A 25558-nucleotide genomic window follows, 5' to 3' on the forward strand; every position below is an offset into this window, starting at 1 on the left:
TTGTGAATCCAAACATGTGCTGCCATGTGAGGCTTAATAATAATAATAATTAATAATCAAGTGCATTTGATTATGAGCACCTAATTTCTACTTACTTTCGTAATTCCTATACAAGAAGTAATAGTGTACTTAGTTTTTCACGCACTGCTTCTGCATTTTGTCTTAATACTTGTTGAATATACAATGACACTGTAATTTGTTTTGTTGTATTTATCTAATTCTAAGACCTGCAAAGGTCTACTTTTCACTACGTTCTGATAAATAAAATCTTAGAACTGAAACAGTGGTTACTTTCTGTTTACACTGACTGTGGAATATTGGCTGCAAATATCTGTTTATTGTTGAGTTTAACAAATTAAGCCAAGTCAGTCAAATCCTTCTTTTGACTGAATGATTTTAGTCTAATAACCTTCTAAACACAAGACAAAACAATGTATAAGTATAATACATACATACACAGCCTCACGTTATAATAAATAGAATAATATTGAACTCGTGTAGGCTGCTTGACTGCTTGGTGTTTGAAGTCTACGTCTATATCAGAAATACACAAAAGAAACTCTGCGTTTGCGTAATTTCTCCAATTCACCAATGAAACAGTGATAATCAGGAATCTGGAGGCAGAAACTTTCAGTGATTTTGGGTCAGAGTTTCATCATTCAGGTTTCTCCACTGATCATGTGACCACCAGCAGGAGGAGGGACGGACTTTGGACCCGAAGCCCCACAAAGACACAGCACAGCAACTTTCTGATGAACTCAACTATGTGGCTGAAAGTCTTCATCATCTTCGTCTTCAGCTTCCACAGCTGCCAGCTGGCTTCAGGTGAGCTAACACGTTTACGCGTATCGATCACTGATTGATTGATTATTTAGCTCAGGGATTAAGCAGTGACATGGAGGTGAAACCACTTAATCATAGGTCTGTTTTTGTCGTGAGAGGGACGAGAATGACCATCATTTTGAGCTAATATTAACATGTTAACAGTGACATCTGATGCACAGTGGAGTATGAAACAGCAGAGTCAAATAAAAACACTGATTGTAAGGTGGAGCTTCTAAAGCAGTGTAAGGTGGACAGTATATGCTTAAAAACAAGTGTGTTTAGAAACACAAGGTTTCATCTGCCCCTCCCCCCTCCCCCCACCCCAAAAGGGGGGGAGGCAAAAAGTTTAAGTCACCTGTACAATCAACCAATCAATACATAAATAAGTGAGTAAGTAAGTAAATAAAATTATATTTAAAAAACAAACAGAAAGAAAATGGAAATCACAGAAAACCAAAAATATCATGGAAAAATTGCAAATATTTATCGTTATGAGACTGGATGTGGGTAAAAATAAACAACCACAGTGATTATTTAATCAGTTTTTAACAAATTATTATTTGACAACTAAGATAATAATCAGTGAACCTTTTTAAAGAAAAGCGTCATCATTTGCTGCCTCTTATTTCTTACATGTAGCACTTTACTTTATTACAGTAAAGTTTGAGATTTTTACTCTACGGTTTGTTTTAGTAATTTCTAATGTGTTAGGTTTTTATAAATGATTTAATGATTTAATGTTTAATGTCTAACATTTATTTGTCATATCAATATATTTTTGTTTATGTTATTCATCTATGTTCAGTTTTCTATAGATTTGTTTTTTGTTTTTCAAATAATTATTTATGAAAACCATCAATTTTGCAAAGAGCCACAAATGCAAATTAGACTTTATGGTTACGTCATATTTACTTTGTTTATTAAGGTGCTCATGGTAATTAAAATGCATTGTCTCGTATAAATAAACATGTCAGAGATATGGAAACTAAGCAGTTTATTGTAAAATAATTATACATAACATACGTGATTACGGACTTTACAAAGGCTTCAGATGAATTTTGATCAGAATCAAATTTAAAAACAATGCAATAGACATGTAGAGATTTCAGTCTTGTAGGACATTTACTTTACAATATAAAGCGCCTTCAGGTAACTCTTGTTGTGATTTGGTGCTATATAAATAAAACTGAATTGAATTGGATGACCAACTCTGATTGAGACAGAACTATTCTGATGAACTCTCCCCTTCTTCAAATGTTGGGCAGTCTTTCTGGATAAAGATCGAGCCAATGGCGTTCTAGTTCGGACTCGGAGGTATAACTCAGGCTGGTTTGAGGAGCTGCAGATGGGAGACCTGAGGAGGGAGTGTATAGAGGAGAAGTGCACCTACGAGGAGGCCAGGGAGGTGTTTGAGCACACCGAGCTCACGGTAAAATCAAATTAAATTTTCACTTCACTGAACATGTTTTCTATAAAAGAGTTTTACATGACAGGAGAAAACAGCAGGTGGAAAAAAACTGTATTGGGACTTGTCATGTGTGAACTAAGAATAGATTTAAATTATTGATACTTAAATTAAATACTGTTAAATACTGAAGCCATGTTATTCCAGTAAATTACTGACTAGTTTTAAGACAATCATTCATGTAAACATGCAAATTGATAGCAATTCATAATTAGCAACACAAACAGAGGCAAATACTTGGCCACATGAACTCATGAGGTGAAAATGTGCTTTATACTAACTTTCCAACATACTTGGGATGCTTCCAATGCTTAGAAATTGAGGACAAGCGTATCATAGTCCTTTGTAGGAATAGAGAGGGCATTATTCAATTTCTCACTTACTTAAACAAAACTTAATGTTTTTACTAATGTTGGCTTTCAGTTATAACTTGAGGGAAGAAGCCATCCCATTGGCTGTTAGGGGGCAGTGATTTATAGTTTGTAAAATTTTCTAGAAATACTTAAGAAACTATGTTCATGTCAAAGCTTTGCAGTTGATCTGAACCTAAAATCGCAGTTTAGTTTTTTAGTGAATAGCTGTAGGCCGCAACCAATCAGATAACCAAGAACATTTTAAGTCAGGGGCCAAAGGAATCTTATAAAACACTAAATAATCACAAACAGGCTAAAAGACATTCAAAACAACCACACAGACATTCGGGCTTACCACAAACAAACAGAAGCTGTCCAAGAAGAGACAAACATAACACAGAGACTAAAGCACTACACAAAGATGAAACACAGATGCAAGCAAATGCAGATCAAATCTAAGCAAATGACACACAACAAAGCTATAGAGAACTTAATGTGAAGCTAAACATCTGCAGGATTCACAGCTAAAGTGTTTTTCTTGTAGATTTGCTGCCTTTTACATATCTTTGTTGGAGACCCGATGTTTCTGTCTGATAGCTGGTTTATTTTTTTCACATTGCTGTAATTGTTGTCTCCTCAGAATGAGTTCTGGAAAACATACAACGGTAAGCAATTTCCCATGTTAAAAGTAGCTGGAATAAAATGTTTTTTTAGCGCAGCACCACATACATCTTGAAGACCAATTTTACGTCCACCTTCAGAAACTCCAGCAAGTCAACTTGTGAATTGTGTTTAGATTTAATACATTTAACGTAAAATATAAACTATAATGTAGATTTTAAGAGCAGCTTTCCCAAATAGAGATCATCAATAACACCATGTAATATGATACAGTCATGTTAAATCATTGTGTTCTGTGTTGTCTTATAGTACCAAACCCCTGTATTTCCAATCCCTGTCAGAATGGAGGCACTTGCTCCACTCATGCTTCATCCTACATCTGCTTTTGTCTGCCAGAGTTCCATGGAGTCACCTGTGAGCTTGGTGAGCAAAGAATATGATCGTTTTCACATCACTTGGCTGCTGTAATGTGAAGTATTTTCTATTTAAATTAGCTTAGTTAGCAGTTTGCCTTCATTAAAATTAAACTATAAACGTCACTCAGTTAATAACAGCAAAACATGTTTATGTTTTCAGAAGGGAATTTTATTTTGTTAGACAGAAAAAGAAACACTCAATTATAAAGGCACAAAATCTCATAAACTCAGCAAACTAAAATTACATTCACAATTCATGATGGTGAAAAACTGTGATTATTTAAATTATTATTATTATTATAAAGTTATATGTAAAAAATAATATTTTTACAATATTATTTATAATTATAATTATAAATAAAAATTATAATTTATAATATTTTACCTAATCATATGCTGAATAAAATTAAAGTATATGACTTACAAAATTGTTATCAAACAATAGTCAAAGTGTTTGGCTTATTTTTAAGCTATATATAATTTTTAACATGTACTTTATCAAAATTAATTATTCCTCCCGCCAGTTTATGAAAAACTACTTGAAAAGTAATTGAAATAACTGTTATTTGCTTTTTGTATAATTTAATTTCTTTTTACTTTTTTGTGATTAAATGAACAAATTACATAATTTAATTATGAACATTTCTTTAGAGGTGAAAGCTGAGATCGATACCTGCTGGGTGGAGAACGGAGAATGTGAGCACTTCTGTGAAGAAGACGAGTTCCAAAAAAAACAGAACTGCTCATGTGCAGACGGCTACTTTCTCCATGTTGATGGACGGAGTTGCATAGCAAAAGGTTGGACAGTGATTTGTAAAGAACAAAATGTGAAAAATGTTTTGTAGATTCTCAACACAATTGTTTTCATATTTGCAATAACAAAGCTTATGACAGTTTTCTTTAAAAACCCATATTTGCTATGAAAGACAAAAACATAGGTTAGAATATGTAAAAACATTTAGATGCTGGTAATGGTAATTATTCTGTCTTAGTTTATCCATCACACCAATATTTTACATAACTGTGTGTGTATATGATTCTTTAAATGTTAATTTTTTTAATTAAGGAAAATAATCATTTGATTCTAGTAAACAATCAGAGGATTGAAGAATTAAAGAATTTCAATCACTTTTTCCTACTTTTTAACATTTTTCAGGGCTGCAGAAAATATGTGTGTGTGTGTGTGTGTGTGTGTGTGTGTGTGTGTGTGTGTGTGTGTGTGTGTGTGTGTGTGTGTGTGTGTGTGTGTGTGTGAAAATATTTGTTCAGGTATTTCAGTTTGACGAACATCATAGCGCTGAAGTTTATATATTTACAGGAAAATCCTGTCTGTTTATACAGGCCTCACTAATCAACCTTTGGACTCCCTGCTGCACTAAACAGTTATGAAATTCCTGTTTTACTTTAAACCAGCCCTCTATACCCCCAACCTCCCCATCACCACATGTGTGTGTCATCAGTGTATAAACAATTGCTTAGAACACTTAAGTAGTTCTAGTGCACCAGTAAAACCTTTAACTAGTAAAAGTTAAACCGGAGCTGCAGTTTGATATTATTTGCAAAATGAAATTAATAATGAATAATTCGTTATTGTTTCAGAGCCGATAGCATGTGGCATGGTCCCCATACTGCGGGGTGAAGAAAAGGAGGAGCATCTCCGAATCGTTGGAGGAACTGTATGTCCTAAAGGTGAATGCCCCTGGCAGGTAGGCCCAAGATAAAGGAAGAGTTCATCGGTTTAAATATGTCTGATTTTTTATTAACTAAGCGTCCAGGGTAGCAGAGAGTCTCCTAACATAAAAGGGTATCTAATCTCTTAGATTCTATCGAAACCAGATTTTGGTTCTGAACAACAAATATTAATTTAGTTTTGTGTGTTTTATCCTTTTTGAAGGCTCAGACAAAATGTGCTCTTGTGTTGTGTGAAGGTATTGCTGATGTATAAAGGAAAAGGTTTCTGTGGAGGAGTGATTTATAAACCTACATGGATCATCACAGCTTCTCATTGCATGGAAGACATCGTGGTCCAGTTCCTGAAAGTCATTGCAGGTATGAATCTCATAGTTAAATATGCCGTCTGTTCAAGCAAGCCTGACTTATGAAGCAGAACAGGAGAGTGACAGGAGTCTAAACTTCTTAAAATGATGACAACCCTAAAAAAAATAGGAGGCTACCTGTCTATAAATCTTTTCATTAGACAATGAAAATACACAAGCATACTTCAAATCACTGTTAATTAATCTCAATTTAACTTTGAATTGTGCTCAAAGGATTAAATCTGAACTGCCTTATATTTCTTTCTGTCAGGTGAGCATGACATTACGGTGAATGAAGGCACTGAGCAGCTCATCCAGGTGGCTGAGATTATCATGCATGAAAACTACGTATCAAGCACTGCAGACAATGATATCGCTCTCCTCCGCCTGGCTTCTCCCATCATCTATACCCAGTATGCTGTCCCAGTCTGCCTACCTACATGGAATCTATCCACCCGTGTGCTCTGGATGATCCGGCTGCACACAGTGAGTGGCTGGGGGAGGCGGAGCGAAAATGGGCCTACCGCACAGATCCTTCGACGCCTGAAGGTGCCGCGAATCCGCACGCAGGACTGTGTCGATGAGAGTGGCGTAGTGCTCACTCAGAACATGTTTTGCGCCGGATATATTGAGGGTCGTCAGGACTCGTGTAAAGGTGACAGCGGTGGACCCCTGGTGACCCAGTATAAGACGACAACTTTCCTGCTGGGGATCGTCAGCTGGGGGAAGGGCTGCGCCCGACCGGGGAACTATGGCATCTACACCCGAGTGTCCAACTACCTTGAGTGGATCCACAACCGGACGGCAACACCAGATCAACCGAGGAACAGCAGCAAGACTTTGATGCACAACCTTACCACCTGAAAGACCCGATTAACTTAGCTTAGCATAGCTCATATAACCAAATACTGCGTTTTCACTTTTCTAATTGACTGCTAAGATTCTCATTAAAAACTTTGCAGAAAGTATTTCGCTTACAAATTTTGGTGGTTTGATTTCAATTGATCAGTTCTGCATATTTAAGAAAGTTCATCAAATCGTTAAAAACACAAAACATTCTTTTACAAATGTGATGTTTTACTGCTTTTCTCTGAACAGATGATAGAACAATGTATTGGATTTTTTTTTTAAATTAAAATGAGCCTTGTGAATGTATTTTTCATTGCATCTTGTAGACAGAATGACAATTAACACTTAGAATTGCCATGTTGAGCTATTCACGATTTTAACCCTCCCCTTTCCGATCCTGAGGACACCTGCTAGGGTAACCATTGTTTGTCTTTTTTCTGATAAATAATTTCAATCATATTTCCGGCCTGCTTCCAGAACAAAATGATTGGGTGTGTGTCAGAGGTTAGTGAGGGAAATCTCTGCCTTACACCTTACTATGGCTATCTTTGGGAAGCCCTGAGATCTATTCTAGTCGCCACACCATGCCAATACATAAGAATCAAAATACATCTTTAAGCAAATATTCTTTATTGGGGAAAGACTTAAATGACCCCTGAAAACCAGGGACAACTCAAGAGGTTTGTTTGGTAGGAGGCGCACCGGAAACCAGAACACGGGACCTGAAATAAATAATGTGTAGAAAACACAGTGTTAAATTTGGTGGATTCCAAAAGAATATTCAAATGTCAGAATATCACAATTACTGAGACTCTTTGACTCTGAGTTATCTCCACATTTATATTTTTAAAATTGTCAGTGTGCGAGATTCATGAATACTGTAGCCTTAACGTGAATGACTGTAAAGAGGGAATGAGATTTCCTCCTAGGTATTATTTACCGACCATTAAAGCAGAGCACATGATCAGTGGGCGTGGACTATATAAATATTCCCTGCCCCCTCATCTTGAAAACCCCCTGTTTTCTGGCAAACACTCTGAATCTGGTCAACATGCTGCTGAAGGGCTGCTGCATCATCTGGACTCTGCTGTGGGGCACCGCTGCTGCTGCAGGTTGGTTACTTTAGAGAAAATAACAATAAAAATAACCTCATTTGGGAGCAGTTTTACACATCTTCTAATTCCATCGAGAAACCTAAAATGAAAAGCTTAACTTATGATAAAATCTGAACTTTGTGGATGGTTGAAGAAATGTCACAGACTGGCAGGTAATATATTTTTATCTGTATTTTTTTTTGTTTTTAGAAAAATGCAAAGCAGATGTGTCTAATGTTTCTTTAACTGACTGACAGAAAAAAAAACTGTTTTGCTGGTTTAGTTATTTTCATTTGAGGTTAAACTTTTTCAATTTTTACTGGTTAAATGATCACTGTTAGCTCATTATTATTTCTTTCAAAAATTGAATACTTTATTATTAATTCTTACATTTCGTGCTATAAAACTTATATTCTCACACATGCAAGTATGTAATTGTTCATACATGACACTCCACTTTGTACATTTAAATGATTTTATTGAAAAAAAACCCTCAATCTTTGCAATCCGCCCTTCCAGTGTTTGTGGAGAAGCATGAGGCCAACTCAGTCCTGCAGCGCTGGCGACGAGCAAATAGCTTGTTTGAGGAGGTAAAACAGGGAAATCTGGAGAGGGAATGCATTGAGGAGATCTGCAGCTATGAAGAGGCTCGGGAGGTGTTTGAGGATGAAGATCAGACGGTCAGACACACTGATGTTTAAAAGAAGTAAAACTAGAAGAAGAAATAGAAGTAAAAAGTCCCTGTGGTGGACCTCCTTAGGCTGTCATACTTTTCTTTTCTTTCCGTCTTCTTCTGTTAACTTTCTCCCCAGCTTTTTTCTTTTTTCCCCTTTTCTATCCCCCAGTCCTGTCCCTTGTGGTTGCATTAACCCAAAATAAATTCTAATAAGATATGACTGTCAAGTGGACCATTATCCCATAATGTTAATCAGCATGTCATTTTCTGGCCTTCTGCTAACAGGATACGGGCTAAAATCATTTTGAATTTATAAAACATAAAATTTTAGAAACTAAATTATTCAGCCTTATAATTTTGCCTTAGTTTGAAAACATAAGTGACAACAAAATTCTACAATTAAACTGACCAGTCTGTCAATGATGATTAAAGATGATTATTAAATTAGACCTCTGGCATGTGTTGCATATTAAACAAATCTTTTGCTCCAACTTGATACAACACTCTTTTTCAGAATGGAAATGATCCGCCTGCTGATACTTAGTCAAAATGAGCACAGACGCTACAGAAACCTAAAAAAACTCAAACTGTTGTTTAATACACTACAATGTTTATCACTAATTTACCGATCAAAATAAATAAATAAATAAATATGAAAGTTATTTAATATTTCTTTCTTTAGATGCGGTTCTGGCAGTCATATGATGGTAAGTAACATTTTGATTTTAAATTTGTTTGTGTTACGTACGCACATATGACAGGTGAGGCCAAAGTAGAGATGGTTGGCTAAAAATCAAAAACAACATATCAGCACAAACACATCAGATTTCAAGCCTGTGATAGACGACTGATGATTTGGACACATTGGAGTCATTGAGTCGATCGTGAACTCCTTCGAAATCCAAAGTATTCAAGGGTCGAGTGTGAGGCTACCTGTCTCACAGGGTCATGAAACAGGACAATGATCCCAAGCACATCTCCAAGCCAGTGGACGCAGTGCAGTGAATTTTTCTTTCCACAAAAGTAAATCAAATTTTCTTGCTTTCATTTAATCACTTTGATAAATCTGACATTATCATTATAACTCTTCTGTAAGGTCGTGACCCCTGCCTAATCAACCCATGTCAAAATAATGGGACATGCATTAATCTGGGAAATAGCCAAAAATGTCAGTGTCTCGATGGGTTTGAAGGACGATACTGTCAGACAGGTAAGAAATAATTTGGTTAAAATTAATTTTATATGAAGATTTACAGAAAATTGCTGAATTTAAACCCATATACTTTTATTTCCCTGGTATTTATCCCTAAATAAAAGAAACTTTAAAGCTTTAAACAAATGATTTTGATTTTCTCAGTCTTTGAAGATACCCTGAAGTGCCTTTACCTAAACGGGCACTGTGAGCAGTTCTGTGATGGCTCAGGATCTAGACGTCGATGTTACTGTGCTCATGGATACGTGCTGGGAGACGATGGACGACACTGTGTCCCCAACGGTAGAAATGTTGCAGGACTACCTCCATTAAGAGCTTCAGCTTCATTATTTTTACCCTGATCACGATGTGAAATCCTTTATTGAGCAGCCATCAAATCCTTTTATAATAGATACATTTGACTGATATGATCAAAACTATTCGACCCCAAACTTAATGACTGTCAATTTAATCGTCTCATTTAAAGGTAGTCACATGATGTCTCATTACGGGAATGACTGATTGATTGCTTCTGAATTTCTTGGGGAAGACGTTAAGTTGATTATCAGTTACTTTACATCTCAGAGGATTAAGTAGTTGTGCGGTTGCATTTGTGTTACAGTGGAGTATCCATGTGGTCGGGTAGCTCTAACAGAAATTGGACAAAACCAGACTGCAGTGATTACTCCAAGGATGGTGGGGACTTACCACTGTCCCAAAGGAAACTGTCCTTGGCAGGTAAACACTGCTTTATATGAGTGATCAAACTGATCGTTTCATCATGGGTGTTTTCATTTCACCATTCACTCATGAGCTGCATGAGTTTACTTGATGCAATCAAGCCTACAGAGTCTTGCTAATGACCTACTAATTGTGTTCAGATGTGTTACAGTTGGGACATCGGCCCTCGAGGACTGGAGTTTGACACCCATGTCCTAGAGCAGGGATAGGCAACTCCAGGCCTCGAGGGCCGATGTCCTGGAGGTTTTAGATGTGTCCATGATCCAACACAGCTGATTTAAAGGGCTAAATGACTCCTCAGCATTTCTTGAAGTTCTCTAGAGGCCTGGTAATGAACTAATCATTTGATTCAGGTGTGTTAACCCAGGGTGAGATCTAAAACCTGCAGGACACCGGTACTCGAGGCCTGGAGTTTGACACCCCTGTCCTAGAGGGATTGTCTTCTACGTAGCAGTAACATTGCCAAAATTTGTCAACAATTCAAACATCTTGTGTTAAAGTGGAAATGTCAACTTGACAGTGGACAGTTTGAACTTTTGATGACTATGCCATCCATCCATCTTCATCCGCTTTATCCGAGGCCAGGTCGCGGGGGCAGCAGCCTAAGCAAAGAGGCCCAGACCTCCCTCTCCCCAGCCACCTCCTCCAGCTTATCCGGGGGAATACCAAGGCATTCCCAGGCCAGCCGAGAGATATAATCTCTCCAGCGTGTCCTGGGTCTGCCCCGGGGCCTCCTCCCGGTGGGACATGCCTGGAACACCTCACCCAGGAGGCGCCCAGGGGGCATCCTTGTCAGATGCCCGAACCACCTCAGCTGGCTCCTTTCGATGTGGAGCAGCAGCTGCTCTACTCTGAGCCCCTCCCGGATGGCCGAACTTCTCACCCTATCTCTAAGGGAGAGGCCAGCCACCCTTCGGAGGAAGCTCATTTCTGCCGCTTGTATCCGCGATCTCGTTCTTTCGGTCACTACCCACAGCTCGTGGCCATAGGTGAGGGTAGGGACGTAGATCGAACGGTAAATTGAGAGCTTCGCTTTTACACTCAGCTCCCTCTTCACCACGACGGACCGGTGCAGCGTCCGCATTACTGCAGCTGCAGCCCCAATCCGTCTGTCGATCTCCGGCTCCCTTCTCCCATCACTTGCGAACAAGACCCCGAGATACTTGAACTCCTCCACTTGGGGCAGGAACTCATCCCCGACCCGGAGTGGGCACTCCACCCTTTTCCGGCTGAGAACCATGGCCTCAGATTTGGAGGTGCTGATCCTCATTCCCGCTGCTTCACACTCGGCTGCGAACCGTTCCAGTGCGAGCTGGAGGCCCTCACCCGATGAAGCCAACAGAACCACATCATCCGCAAAAATCAGAGATGAGATTCTGAGGCCTTTTGATGACTATGTTAATGCATAATTCAAGCTTTATACAACTTAAGTAGGCGACTTATCTTTAAAAACACCCTGTACAGTTTTTGAGAAGAAAATATGTAAATGCTGTAAACATTTCCTCTGTTTATTTCTGCTGTAAACCTGGACAAATTTACATGTTCAGTAGAGGCTAACCAAATTTTTGAACCACAGTCAAGTGGGTATGGTAGAAAAGCATAACATAGTTTAAATGATACATTAATGCAATAAATTACAATAATACACAAATGATATATGAAAATAAATATTGTTTTTAGTCTCAGGTTTGATTTTTATCCTGGGAAATAGTTTCTATCTTATAGTTAATGTAACCTTGTTTTTTTATTAGGTTCTGGTTCAGTTAAATGCAAAAGCTCACTGTGGAGGTGTTCTCATCCATCCAAAGTGGGTCATCACTGCTGCACATTGCATCCATGGCCATGACCCCCAAAACCTGACTGTGGTAGCAGGTAAACTCATTTGCATCGCTAACATATCAGACCAGTTTCTAATAAAATGTAAAATTTAAATATCATTAACTTGTTTTAAGTTATCAAATTGGCTTTTAAAGTTATTTGTTACTGTTGCCTTTAATTGCCTGTGACATTATTTCTAAAAGTAAAAATTGATATTGCAATGGCGTTAATGTGCTACTTTGCAAAACATACTTATAAAACTATTTTGCCCCTATTGGGGAAGAAATAGGAAAAACTTGATGCAAAGACTTGCATCAGCTTTAGCTTTCTTCATATAGTGAATCATATAAGGCTTATGTGATGTACTCATGAAAGTGGCCACTTTCTCTTTACTTTCATATATTGTTTCAGTAAGTATCCAAAACATATAAGTTTCATTATATAATTTTTCAATGGATCTTATATCTGTTTTCACTCTTATATGCTTTTCATACAAGTTTCACACAAGACAGATACAAACTTTATAAGATTTATATATATCTTTTCCATATGGAGTATTTTGATATGTTAATTTAACATCTAAATGTTATTCTTTTAAAGTTCGCTTTTACTTTCATTAATTTGTTGAATTGAGATGAAAATATTGGTTACTGTCTTGAAAAATATATTTTTTTAGTTGTTTGTAGTTTTTAGAGTTTTATATTGTGTACTTTTGTATATTATTTAAAAATGATTTGATCTAATAAATCTTGTACGTTAGTTCATAATTTCACTATCAATTGTTTTCTAAAGGGGTTTGCACTCATTTATTTTTTACAATGTGTTTCCCATCATTAAGTTTTGTGGAAATTATTTGGTATGGGTTTTTTAAAAGTTTTTGTAAAGTTGTTTTTTGATCTTTTTTTTTCCTAATATTTTTTTAATTATAGGATTTATTTATTTATTTATTTATTTTTTGGTTATTTTGTAAAACTTGGCTTTCTCTAACTCTGCTCCGTGTCACCAGGGGAATATAATTTGGATGTGGAAGAAGGAACAGAACAGGAGATACCTGTTTCTTTGGCAATTGCCCATGATAGTTATGTCTCAGCGACGGGTGACAGTGACATTGCCTTGCTGCAGTTGAGCCATGCTGTCAACTTGAGCCAACACATCATCCCTATCTGCCTGCCCACTAAAGATTTTGCAACGCGGGAGCTGTTGCTACAACGTTACCACACTGTGTCTGGCTGGGGCAAGAGGACAACAGGGGGCAATGGTAAGACTCTAGGTGCCCTGGTTTCCCCTATCCTCCGCATGATGCCAGTCCCCATCCTCCAGAACTCCATGTGCTCCCTGAGAGCCAAGTTCAACCTCACTGAAAACATGCTGTGCGCCGGATATCTGGAAGGACGCCAGGAGAGTTGCCGTGGAGATGATGGCAGCCCACTGATGTCGCTGTTTGGCTCCACCCACTTTCTGACTGGTGTGGTTGGCTGGGGACGTGGTTGTGGGGCTGGGTATTTTGCGGTGTATACCAACATGGCCAATTTTGTGGAGTGGGTGGAGAAGACCATGAAAAATCCACCATCGTCACCGTCGCGTTCTCTCGTAATGGTGGAACAGAAAAGAAATTAGGAGATTTATTTTTCTTTGTTGTTTATTTCTTTTCTGAAAAATTTGAAACGTTATCACTAAAATGCTTTCATTGATCTTCCTGGTCTTGTCTGGTTTGTTTGGCTGAAATGTTAAAAGTGAAGTATTTCCATATGGTTTTCTTGAAAATGTTAAAAAATGGAGAGAAGCAGAATAAATGTTACTGTCAAAGAACTCTGTGGCTCATCTTTGTGGGTAATATAAACTCTTAACATGGTTTCTGTTATCATGTGTCCACCTTCTCCAGCTGCATTCCAGATGATCATGGTATTGTGTTTAAAAGCCCTTTAATCCCAGTAATAACTGAACATTTGTTTTTCTAAGCTGCAGAGTCAATACACATTAGTTTGGACTGTGGACATCCAATACTCGGCCCACTAAGAGCGCTGAGCTGATTGGCTGCCTTTCAACAACCTCCGCACTGAGTCAGAGTATTAAAAGAAATCTCCTCATTCACTGTACCATCTAAAAGTGAGGTGAAACAAATTCTTCAGGCCTGAGTGTGTGAGGAAGCTGCACAAACTTTTACAAAAGTGTAATAAGTGTCTTGTTTTTCATAATTTAATGTCTAAAACTTAATTTCCTTGCATACTGCTGCCAGTGACTGGATTTATCTGTTGATGGGTTTTCTACTAGGCTCTGACCATAGACACTGTGCCCTCTGAGTTCCTATTAGAGTCAAACCTTGTTTATAAATGTGGTTCACATGTGAGCTAGATATTAAAGATATCCAGAGAAGCCAATAATGCAGCTTTGAGCTCATCCTTTGGAAAATATCTTTAACTTCTCAAACACTCAAAACCAGACTAAGCTACCAACCTTACTTGCTGACAATTGCTTATTAAAGTTTAATCATAGTGAACTGGGCAGATGAGTTATGCAAATACAGACAAGATATTTTGTGCCTTTTATTAAAATTTTGTCTTTCATACTATTCAGTGTTCCCTGTTGACTGCAAGGAATTTAATGATCCAGACTGTTGATGATTACGACAAAATAAACCTGCATTTTTTCTAATGACCAGCAGTAAACAACCCCTCAGGTTCTGACAGTATGGAAGTCTATAAGAACACAAGAACACGAGCCTGCGGATCACTTATCTTCTGAGCTCAGTGTGCACTTTCCTGTTGAGTTTATGGTATTGGTCTCTAGTTTCGTGACTTTCTGAATGAAGGATTTACCAGCATGGCTACCTTGTGGCTGACAACTTGCTTCCCTATGAATCCCCTTATGTTTTATAAATCCTTGGTTAAATCTACAACATAGTTTTACACCTCACGTAGTTGCTTATACTGTGCTCTGATGTGCGCCTTACCAGAAATGTAACTACAGATAGTAGGGGAACAGAGCTCAACAGCTGCAACAGATACTACTTTACTTCCAGAGTATAATGATTAGCATGACAGCTCACAGTTCACCAGCTTCTCTTGTTTTTATCTCTGACAATCTGTTGGTTCTCTTGTCTTCTCTCCTTTCTGTTTCATGAAAAGCAGCATGTGCAGCTTGACTGTCTCATTTTGCAATAGATAAACAACCACTTCACCCATTGGGACAGGAGTCCACACAATACTCCAAATTTTTTGGCTTACTCCAAAGAAACAGCATTTTGGTGTTGGTGTACAGATGTGGATATAGTCTTAAAGCTGGGTCTTTATGAGACCTCCTGTTGTGTCCTCTATGACATGCACTGATCCAGTCTTTTATGTTGTCAAAAAAGCTTCAACTTTTTAATACTGGATTTTGGAAGACCTTTGGATGTAGACAGCACCACCCGAGCAGCTGTTCTGATGATGTCATTGCCTGTTTCTGTATTTCATATATCCATGAAGGTCAGTACAGCAAGGGTTAAGGTTCAAGTCTAAGGAGCTTGCAAAGAAAAGTGTCTGGACTTTAAGTTGCTTGAGGACGTCTCACCTCTCATCCGAGAAGCTTCTTCAGGATGAGAGGTGAAATGTCTTCAAGCAACTTAAAGAAGTCCAGACACTTTTCTTTGCAAGCTCCTTAGACTATGATGACCTGGATGAATGAGAACCTTCACAGACAGTTAAGGTTCAACAGACTAAAACCTTTGACCTGGCCTGATCCTGTTCACAGCAAAGTCTTTTTCAACCATGTTGGTGCTTGACTTGACTGGTACTTTTTTTTTTGTTGCTCAATTTGAGTACTCAAAGCACTTTGTTACTGCTACATTCACACAATTGCTTTTTTCTATGCCTAAGGACTGAAATTCATGCATTCACACTCTGATGGATGGACTCCGATGGATCTGGGGCCAACTGGGGTTAAGTATCTTGCCAAGGATGTGTTGACATACAGTTTGGAGATCAAGCCACAAACCAAAGTACTAAATTATAAAGTACTCATATGTGAAACTTTGGTGCTCCTTATATGTTTATTTATTATAGGCACAGCAACTCCACTTACTACAGACTATGCAGCTGACAATGACTCCTTCCTGCCCATCTATTTGCTTCCAGTAGTTGGCCAATTAGAGGAAAGTGCACATGTAGTGAGGATAATGATAGCTTTGTGTTATCCATTATGTATTATCTAGTCCCATAAAAAAACATACAAAACTGGGCATAAGCATAACAGGCGCTCTTTAAAATCTGATTGGCTGTGTCATAATAAATTTCATGCTGGAAGTCATACTAAACATTCTTTGGCGTGGTTGCCAGAGGGGCAACCTCCATGATTGGAGGATTTTACTTTCAGCAGTGCTATCTGGGACTTGCATTTCTCCCTTCAAGTTTTGATGACTCAGTTAAAACCCAACTAGCCCAATCAGTCAGTTTAAACACTCTGTCCCCCTCCCTCTCCATAGAGGTCGTTACCCTCTACACCTCCCCTCCTCTTGGCTATCTTATCTCTACATTCAGACTCCATTACTCCACTCAACACAGAGGGTTTTCCAGGCTGATCTCATAAACATCTAGGACCATGTTCTGGTGTATACGTCTGTCCCTGGGACTCCTGTTCTTTCATCTGGCTGCTGCTCATGGTATGTTTATAAAACTGTATGTTTAGCTTTTAACAATGACACATCATAGAAGTGGGGAAGAATATGGTGTTTAAGCTGAGAGAGAAAGAAATACCACTATGTTGAATGCATTGGGTTTTTTAGAGGGGGTGTTGTGGGTGAGGGTGATTGACAGATGGCAGGTGACACGTGACCCCACCCCGTGTGTTTGGTGTGTTGTGTGTGATGTCAGCATGACAGCAGCATGCATGCCACACGGGAAATACTCTACTAAATCATCAGAATTTTCTTTATCATTGAAAATGGACTTTTGAACAATAATTGTATAAATAACAATATAAAAACTTCTGATTTATTTGTGAAAATACTAAATAAAGCAAAAACAAAAAAGAAAGGGTAAGAAGATGCCTATACGGAACCTGCACATAGCCACTATGACATCACTTATTGGTTTCTGGATATTTTGCTGCAGCACAAGCATTTTAGCTGCTGTTATGCTAGTTGTTATGCTGTTATGCTAGTTTGTTGTTATGCTAGTATGGTTAATTACCATATTTGTACCATTTTACTGCTTCTTTACACCACATTTAAGATATGTGTTTATCTGGTCTTTAGGGTTTTGAAGACTAGCTGTATATAAAAGATAAATATAGCTTCTATCACATAAATGGATTGAAGTTCACTTTTAAAGTTTTGACTTTTTGGTATTATGGTCTAAGGAGCCTGGAAAGAAAAGTGTCTGGACTTCTTTAAGTTCTTCATCCTGAAGAAGCTTCTTCAGTTCTAGGGTCAAATGGTGGAGAGTCCCAGATTTAAGCCCTTTCGCAGTGTCCCCCAAGAGGGACAATGGACCTCCTAATGATCCTAATCACACGAGCCAAGGTGTGAAAACGGGTGTGGGTCACAATCAGCCAAGCTTTCAGGTGAGCTCATTGGGAAACCTGGCCCCACCCTATGATGTGATTTCCTGAGGTCAGATGACCCAGGATGTGAGTGGGCGTTAAGGCGTCTGGGAAGGGATCTCAAGACTGGATTATAAATGGCAGACAGTTGGTGTCGTAAGCCACCACCTCTGTTCAAAGATGGTCTTTCAAAGTGGACATAGATGGCTTCGTTCACTTAGCGGTCCATCTGCATCTAAAAGACAAAGGTCGCTCATTTGAGGATGCCAATGTTCACATTTTGGACAGAGAAGACAGATGGTTTGAAAGATGGGATCTGCTAGGAGCTGCTGCCATTCCCTTTCGAGGCCTTCCCCAAACTACAGCACAATTCACATCCAGGCAGTTCACCTTTATCTACTAAAACGCTGTCAAACCTAAAATGAGGACGTGAGCCCAGCTGGTGAATGTGTGTTAGTCAACAGGAGGTACAAAGCAGTTCCCTGCATAACCATTGCAGCAGTTTAGTCCAAAATGCCTCTTTAAACTCGTTCCCGTCGCATGTAGGACTCTGCCAGGCAAACCCTTTGTCAATGATTCTATTCGTAGTTTTAATGGAAAGAATTTGTGGGTTTAGTCGGGTGGCGGTAAACTTCCATTTTGTTGGTTTCAGAATCTCATCTCTGCTTTTTGCAGCCTATGTTGGCTTCATCAGGTGGTTTTCAGTTGATTGTGAAGCAGCGGGTATGAGAATCAGCACTTCCACATCTGAAGCCATAGTCCTCTGCAATGAAAGGTTGGAGTGTCACATGTGAGGGGAGGAGACATTGACCCTGCACCACACTGGTCCATCAGTGAGAGAGAGAGCTGAGCGATTTACCAGCAGCCTACTTCCCAACCTCATCTATGGCCACTAGCACTGGGTAATGGCCAACAGATCACAGTTGCAGAAATTAATTTTCTCCAAAGAGTGGCTGTGCTCAGCCTTAGCGATAGGGTAAGAAATTCAGTCATTTGGCAGGTCTCAAAGTACAGATGGTAATCCTCCACATCAGAAGGAGTCAGCTGAGGGTGAGGTGTTCTGGGTGTGTTCTACTGGGAAACAGTACATGAATGCCTATGAATGCCTTTGTGCTCCAGAGTTTCCAGAGTTTCAGCTATTTAGATAGATAGCTATATAGCTTCAGCTATAGATAATCCGTAGAAAATAGACAATGGAAATGGTATAAGAACCATTAAGACACAGCAAGTCATATTATCTGTTAGGTCAGACCTAGTCAGATTAACAGTATTTTGTCTCTATCTGTCATTCTGCAATTCATCCCATGTAAACAATAACGTGACGCACAGCGTGACGTGAAAAAATGCACATACCTTTGACGTTGCAACGAACTCTGTATTCCAAGGAGTTTTAAAAAAATCTCAGTTCTCAGTGATTCGAAACGCCGTTGACAAAACAGCTGCGTTTTCAAAAATACTCGTGCAGCTGCGGACATAGCGTAAAAGAGAGTAGTTTATTTTATTACTACCTGCAATTTATTGCAGATTACTTGTATTTGCTTAATTGTTTACTAAATGTTTTTGAGCTGTGAAATAAACCACAATGGAGCAAAATATGGGTGTGTGTGTGGTTGGAGGATGTGTTTGTGCATGCTTGTGTGTGCGTGAGGGGGTGGCGCGAACATTTTTTTTGTAAAACAAAGGGGGGCCGAACAAAAAGAGTTTGGGAACCACTGTGTTAGGTAATTACATTAAGAATATTCCAGAAGGGGCGGGCTGCCCATAGACATGAATGTGAGTGCGAATGGTTGTCTGTCTCTCTGTGTTTGCCCTGCAACAGACTGTCAGTGTCTTTTTTATGTTAACATGTTAAACTTAAGGAAGTGTGCAGCTGTTATGAAGGGCAAAATTAGCTATAGAAAGGAGTTATTTGTATCAGACTGTAAATATGTTATTTTAACTGTAAAGATGGACATTTTAACATGGGTGTCTATGGGGACTCATTCACTTTAGGAGCCAGCCTCAAGTGGACATTAGAAGAAGTGTTTCTGGCACTTCAAGTGTTGCTTCATGACTTTTTCAAAATGCACTAAAACGAAATCATTAAATTAAATACCGATGTTTAATTTAATGTTTTACATTTTTTTTCTCAGTCTTCTTAGACAGCCAAGTGGCCAATCAAGTGCTGAATCGAAGGATACGAGCTAACAGCATTTTTGAGGAGTGGAAAAAAGGCAACATGGAAAGAGAATGTGTGGAGGAGCGCTGTAGCTGGGAAGAGGCGCGAGAGATATTTGAAGACAAAGAAAAAACTGTATTAACCTTTATTTTAATACATTTAAATTTGCACTCAAACATTACAAAATTTTAGGAAATATTAGAAAAGATTATTGTAAATATTAGGAATCATATGTCTAAATTATGGTATTTTCCATTATTAACTATTATTTAGTGATGGAAAATCTGGCTTTTAGATCTTTTGAGCAATTTAATTTTCTTTTGTGTTTTTTCAGGATGAATTCTGGGCCAAGTATATTGGTAAGTTTTTGTATTAAAAATCTTAGAAATGCTGAAACTTTACAAATAATACCCTGAAAGGACATTAGAATATATGTACAATTACCAACTGAAAGAGGACAGCTGCTAAAATGTAACCTTGTACTTTGACCACTACAGTCAAACACTTGCTTCAATCTGCTGTTCATGTCCCACAGATGGAGATGCATGTATATCATCACCCTGTGTTAATGGCGGCCAATGCAAAGATGGAATTGGCAGCTACGCTTGCTACTGCCAAGAAGGGTACAAGGGCTTCAACTGTGAAATTGGTGAAGAACTTCAAATCTCACTTACTGCCTTTCAGAAAAACATATTAACTTATTCTGGTCAATAATACAATCTTGTAGATATACTATAAGGTTAGTAATGGTTAAGTTTTGGTCAAGTTTTGCTAATGTTTGAAAGCTCCCATCCATTTTCAGTATCTTATCTGAAAAAAACTATTGCCACAAAAAGGGAAAACTGCTCATTTCAGAAGGAGTTTTCTAACCTTTCTGGAGGTTATATTACTTCAGTATAGATAGCAGTGGGGACAAAAACATGGCTGGCTGAGCCTCCTCTCGCTAGTTTTCCTGGGATAGCCTGACCTTTCTTGAGGTAGGATGGTAAACAATAGTAACTCTAAATCTGTAGAAGAAAAGGAACCAAAAACCCTGTTACAACATGAGCTGTTTCATGGACGCAGGGTTCCTGTGGCCACTTTCTGCATTGTCAGCATGTTTTGGGTCATTGTTATTGTGGACCCATCCATAACAACTTTTCTGTGTTCTGGCTGATGGAAGGAGGTGCTGAAAAAGGGAGGAACACCCACTCTGGGTAAGGGATAAGTTACTGCCCTAAGTGGAGTATTTCAAGTATCTTCTTGTTCACAAGTGAGGGGAGTGAGAAACTGACACAGATTTGGGCAGCGTCAACAGTGATGCGGATGCCATACTTTTCTATTTTGGTGAAGATCATAAAAGCCAAACTCTCGATTTCATGGTCATTCTATGTTCCTACCCTTACATAGGATCACAGACTTTGGGTAGATGAACATTCTGTATGAAGGGATAGATATGAATATAACCAGGATACTGGCAGTTTGGCAATTGTTCAGATGTTAAGCATAATCTCAACCATTCCAAATTGTAAACCATGCACATCTGTGACGATGTAAAAGTTCTTTCAGAAACCTACTTTGTTTTTTTAACAGTGGCACCATCTATCTTAACTGTGTCTGTGTCTTTGCAGTTATTCCTCAGCTCTGTGAGGACAGAAATGGTGGTTGTGAACATTTCTGTGATGTGATACAGAGAAGAATTCATTGCTTCTGTGCTGATGGATACTTCCTGGCATCAGATGACAAATCCTGCCACTCCAACGGTGAGAGAGGCTTAAGAATGTGAATAGTCTTTTACTCAGATGGCAGAACAGTAAAAGAGCACCTAGATCACAGATCAGACTTTGGAAACCATAATGTTGAAATCTTCTGGTCCCAAAACTCAACCTCTCATTACCATACAAACTCTTTCAGAAACGTACAAATGTGGTGCCATCAGCAGCAAAGACGTTCGGACTGTTTTCTGGTATGAGAGGAAAAACACAACAGACGGGAACATAACTAAGTTTAACAGCACCGGCAACATCAACTTAACAACACAGCCTTATGTCCAGGATGCTGGTCCAATGTCCTCAGTGTCTGAGAACAAAAGCCAAAACGTGGCACATTATCCTAATTTGGAAAAGATGATTCAGTCTGAAATGGCGAAAATGACTCGTATTGTCAACGGGGAGGACTGTCCACCAGGACAATGCCCATGGCAGGTAGAGACTCTTTCACAAAACGTTTTGGGATTATAATTTAAGAACTTACCCGCCAGATACAGTTTCTGTTTCAGTAAAAAGTAACCCTAACCCATACTATCACCTTCAATGCGATCACATGATTCCCTCAGGGTAAACATCTAGAAGGCATTATCAATACTCAGCTGACACCTAAGAGTTCATAGCATTAAACTTCATTTTCACATGTCTTAGACCTCTGCACAGGTTTTATATCGTCAATTCAAATGTTTTTTTCGTTTTTTGGGGGGTGGGTGGCTGTTTTTGTCCTCATAGGCTCTCCTTGTGAATGAAGATAATATTGGGTTTTGTGGAGGAACAATACTCGATCAATACATCATCCTGACTGCTGCCCACTGCATGAACCAGTCACGTTACTTCAACGTGAGGCTCGGTAGGTTTGATGAACCAATTGTAAACCTAATAATTCTAGTTCATCACATTAAGGTAATAATGTCTTTATGCCTATTAAGAAGTAATAAATCTCATTTATGATTTTTAACTTAACTTTATGGTCCATATGACATTATTTTCAATTGTATATTTAATATGATAAATTTTATAACAGATTTTAATGTGGGTATTTTTTTCAAAGTATGAGATATGGTACAGATATACCCTTTTGTCAACTTCTGTAAAAAAGAAATAATGATCACTTACAATTTTTTAATATAGAACATTACCAATGCTGAGGTTATTATGTGCATTTTTTAAGTTGGTAGAAATAGTCCAGTTTAGAACTTTTTGTTGGTTACGCACAGGTTTTAGGCCATGTCCCTTATCGGGACATGATTAACAGTGTTCTGTTTTCAAAGCGCTTTGTATGCTGTAAAAAAATTTAATTACTATGATTTTTCATTAAAACATCGCTGAACATCTTTGCTTTTTCTCTGCACTCAGGTGAATTTGACAGGTTGGTAAATGAGGGCACTGAAGCTGACCATATTGTGGACACGATCCTCACCCACAGAGGGTACAAGGCAGACACCTACCACAATGACATTGCACTCATCAAATTAACCACACCCATCAAATTCAGCAGGTTCATTGTGCCAGCCTGCATTCCTGAGCAAGTATTTGCTGAAAAGGTGAATTTTTAAAATCATATCATACTATACCATTACATATCACTTTTATTTATACATAACAGGCCTGACCAAAGTGTTGTAACACCAAACATAAAAGAGAGCATAGAGACGTAGACAACAAGGTGGGACAGATGGATGCAGCAGCTGATATAGATAAAATGGGGGTGCAATCATTAAGAGACTTGGATTTGTAAATGAACTGGAAGTCCGTGAACTGAAGGTGAAATTGGACTGACATAATGTTGCTTGCAGCAGATAAAAAGCGAGCTGCAGCATTTTGCATCAGCTGTAGGTGAGCAACGAGTCCTGGGTGATTAAGACAAGATGTTATAAAAGCAAAGTTACGTTTGGACAAAGGAGGCTTAATTTTTAACCACAGCTAGAACTGGAAAAACAGGATTTTACCACTCTGTTCACATGACAATTGAGCTTTAGAGAAGGATCCGTTTTCACACCTAGATTAATAATAGATTTCTCATATGAGGCCAAAGAGGATGCAGATACTGCTGCTGGTGCCACATGAGTTTTATTTTGTTTCTCACTAAAATTCTGAGAATCCCCTGATGTCAGTAATGCAAAATGTAATGGAAAATCTAATTTTGAGGTGACGGTGCAATTAGTAAAAGCAAAACGTTTTATCTTGCTTAATAAACTTTTTCCTATTACTTCAGACTATTGATAAACAACTAGATTTTATACTTGAACAGAGAAGCTTATAAAAAGGTTTGGTTGAGTAAAACATTTGTGTATGCAGCCTTAATCTTTAGTTCATATTTTAAAAAAAAGAAAGAAAAAAGAAAGAAAGAAACATAAAGAAAAGAAAAAACAACCAAAAAGGAATTTACCAAATTTGTTTGATTATGTGACGTTTATATGACAATCATACACAGGAGCATGAATTACCTCTATTGTCAGGTCCTGATGCAGCAGCCGGATGGCATGGTTAGCGGTTTTGGACGTCTCGGCGAGGGTCGGGAGCCATCCAGCATCTTGCAGCGCCTTTCTGTACCTTATGTGGACCGTCGAACCTGCATCGAATCCACTCCTTTACGTATCTCGCAGCGTATGTTTTGTGCTGGTTATGACACAATAGCCAAGGATGCCTGCCAAGGTGACAGTGGCGGGCCTCATGTCACACGTTACCGTGACACCTACTTTGTCACTGGTGTCGTGAGCTGGGGTGAAGGCTGTGCACGCAAGGGCAAGTATGGTGTTTACACCCAGGTGTCCAAGTACATTCAATGGATCCGTGATGGTATGAAGACGCTGATCCAAAAAAACAAGACCGGCAGCAGGATGAAGAGGAACCATGCCCAAATAACAAGGCTTTATCTGTAAAACATCTGTCAACATCCACTGAGCAGAGATCGGCCAGACTTTGCACCACTCATGCAATCACTAATGAACAGTCAGAGAAACCTATTCATCCTAGTGCTGCAAAGAGCTGCAAATCCTACCTGTGACGAACAGAATTAGAGTCAGTAATTATTTGGGGGTTCCTCAGGGTACTACTCTTGGTCCTTTATATTTTTAATTTTATTTTATGTAACATTAATTTTGTATTAATGTTTATTTTTCCAGGGCAATCATCTGACATCATATTTCTGAACAATTCAAGTCCATCATTTCCTCTGGGCTCTGATTTTGGTCTTAATTTCCACTTTAGATGTTTCGTGTTCTGGTTGGTTCACTGATTCTTCTGTAAGTCTTTCTCATGAGATTGTTTCCATCAAAGATGTATACTATCTCAAACAGGATACATCCTCTGAAATTTGATTGAATACATTTTTTTTAGTATAATGACATTTTTTTTTAAACAGAATGCATTTCATAATCTCAGTAATTCAATGTTTTGTTCCATGTATGCTTCATGAGTCACTGATAGAAACAAGCTTTTAAACTGAACATGAAGCAAATAAAAGCAAACTATAAGAACATGTTGAAGCCTGATGTCATTTAATGATAAGTATAGCTTGTATTTATAATAGTAATTCAAAAGGTGGAAGAATCTCCAGTGACAGTTTGGAAAAAAGTTGTTTTACAAAATTGTGTTTTTGCTCAAGAAAATGTAAAATTTGTGGCACAATGGTTTTAAAGAACCATCTTATTACTTGATCTGGATAAACTCAATGTTATGTAAAAATGTCAGTGATGAAATCTATCCTTGTTTACCTCAAACAAACAAACATGGAGACTGTTGATTTTTCAGAGGTCGGACCTTCTGCTTGTTTTGCTTGTTTTTAAAGGAAAGGCCAGAGTCCACTTCAAGAACAGAGCGTTTACGGGAAACTGCGTGGTCTTTTAACTCTTTAGAGAATCATGTGAATAAAATGTCAAAAAACAAATAATTTTATAAGGACTGGATGTTTATATGTACACAAAAATGCACACCAGTAAAATAACCTGGGACCAGACTGACATCTTTATTTCAGGCCAGTTATAAATGAACTCCATTTAACAGACTGTTAAAAACATGATACAATATCTGAGGTTTATACTGGTGTTGTG

At 38.3% G+C, this 25558-nt stretch overlaps 3 protein-coding genes across 5 annotated transcripts; all 3 read left to right on the plus strand.

Annotated features, from left to right (window-relative positions):
• Positions 1 to 701: 701 nt before the first annotated feature.
• On the plus strand, positions 702 to 6681 carry f7 (coagulation factor VII). The gene is made up of 8 exons (XM_040051483.1): positions 702 to 825; positions 2091 to 2254; positions 3284 to 3308; positions 3574 to 3687; positions 4332 to 4478; positions 5280 to 5386; positions 5609 to 5729; positions 5988 to 6681. Exons 1-8 carry the CDS (start codon positions 753 to 755, stop codon positions 6578 to 6580), a joined length of 1344 nt encoding a protein of 447 aa, XP_039907417.1. The 5' UTR covers positions 702 to 752; the 3' UTR covers positions 6581 to 6681.
• Positions 6682 to 7568: 887 nt separating this feature from the next.
• Positions 7569 to 13892, plus strand: f7i (coagulation factor VIIi). 2 transcript variants are annotated; one of them, XM_040051481.1, is made up of 8 exons: positions 7569 to 7677; positions 8179 to 8339; positions 9018 to 9042; positions 9432 to 9545; positions 9693 to 9830; positions 10150 to 10265; positions 12020 to 12140; positions 13093 to 13892. In XM_040051481.1, exons 1-8 carry the CDS (start codon positions 7617 to 7619, stop codon positions 13701 to 13703), a joined length of 1347 nt encoding a protein of 448 aa, XP_039907415.1. In that variant the 5' UTR covers positions 7569 to 7616; the 3' UTR covers positions 13704 to 13892. The 2 variants fall into 2 exon arrangements, with proteins under 2 accessions (XP_039907415.1, XP_039907416.1); XM_040051482.1 differs by lacking the exon at positions 7569 to 7677 and adding an exon at positions 7721 to 7832.
• Positions 13893 to 16590: 2698 nt separating this feature from the next.
• On the plus strand, positions 16591 to 25395 carry f10 (coagulation factor X). Of its 2 annotated transcripts, none has more exons than XM_040051477.1 (9): positions 16591 to 16722; positions 19736 to 19896; positions 20096 to 20120; positions 20297 to 20410; positions 21372 to 21503; positions 21655 to 21944; positions 22239 to 22356; positions 22863 to 23050; positions 23966 to 25395. In XM_040051477.1, the coding sequence occupies exons 1-9, from the start codon at positions 16662 to 16664 to the stop codon at positions 24386 to 24388; spliced, it is 1512 nt and encodes a 503-aa protein (XP_039907411.1). In that variant the 5' UTR covers positions 16591 to 16661; the 3' UTR covers positions 24389 to 25395. The 2 variants fall into 2 exon arrangements, with proteins under 2 accessions (XP_039907411.1, XP_039907412.1); XM_040051478.1 differs by lacking the exon at positions 16591 to 16722 and adding an exon at positions 18204 to 18505.
• Positions 25396 to 25558: the final 163 nt, after the last annotated feature.

This window comes from Simochromis diagramma, unplaced genomic scaffold, assembly GCF_900408965.1.
Source record: "Simochromis diagramma unplaced genomic scaffold, fSimDia1.1 OVJJ01000107.1, whole genome shotgun sequence".
Lineage (NCBI taxonomy): Eukaryota > Metazoa > Chordata > Actinopteri > Cichliformes > Cichlidae > Simochromis > Simochromis diagramma.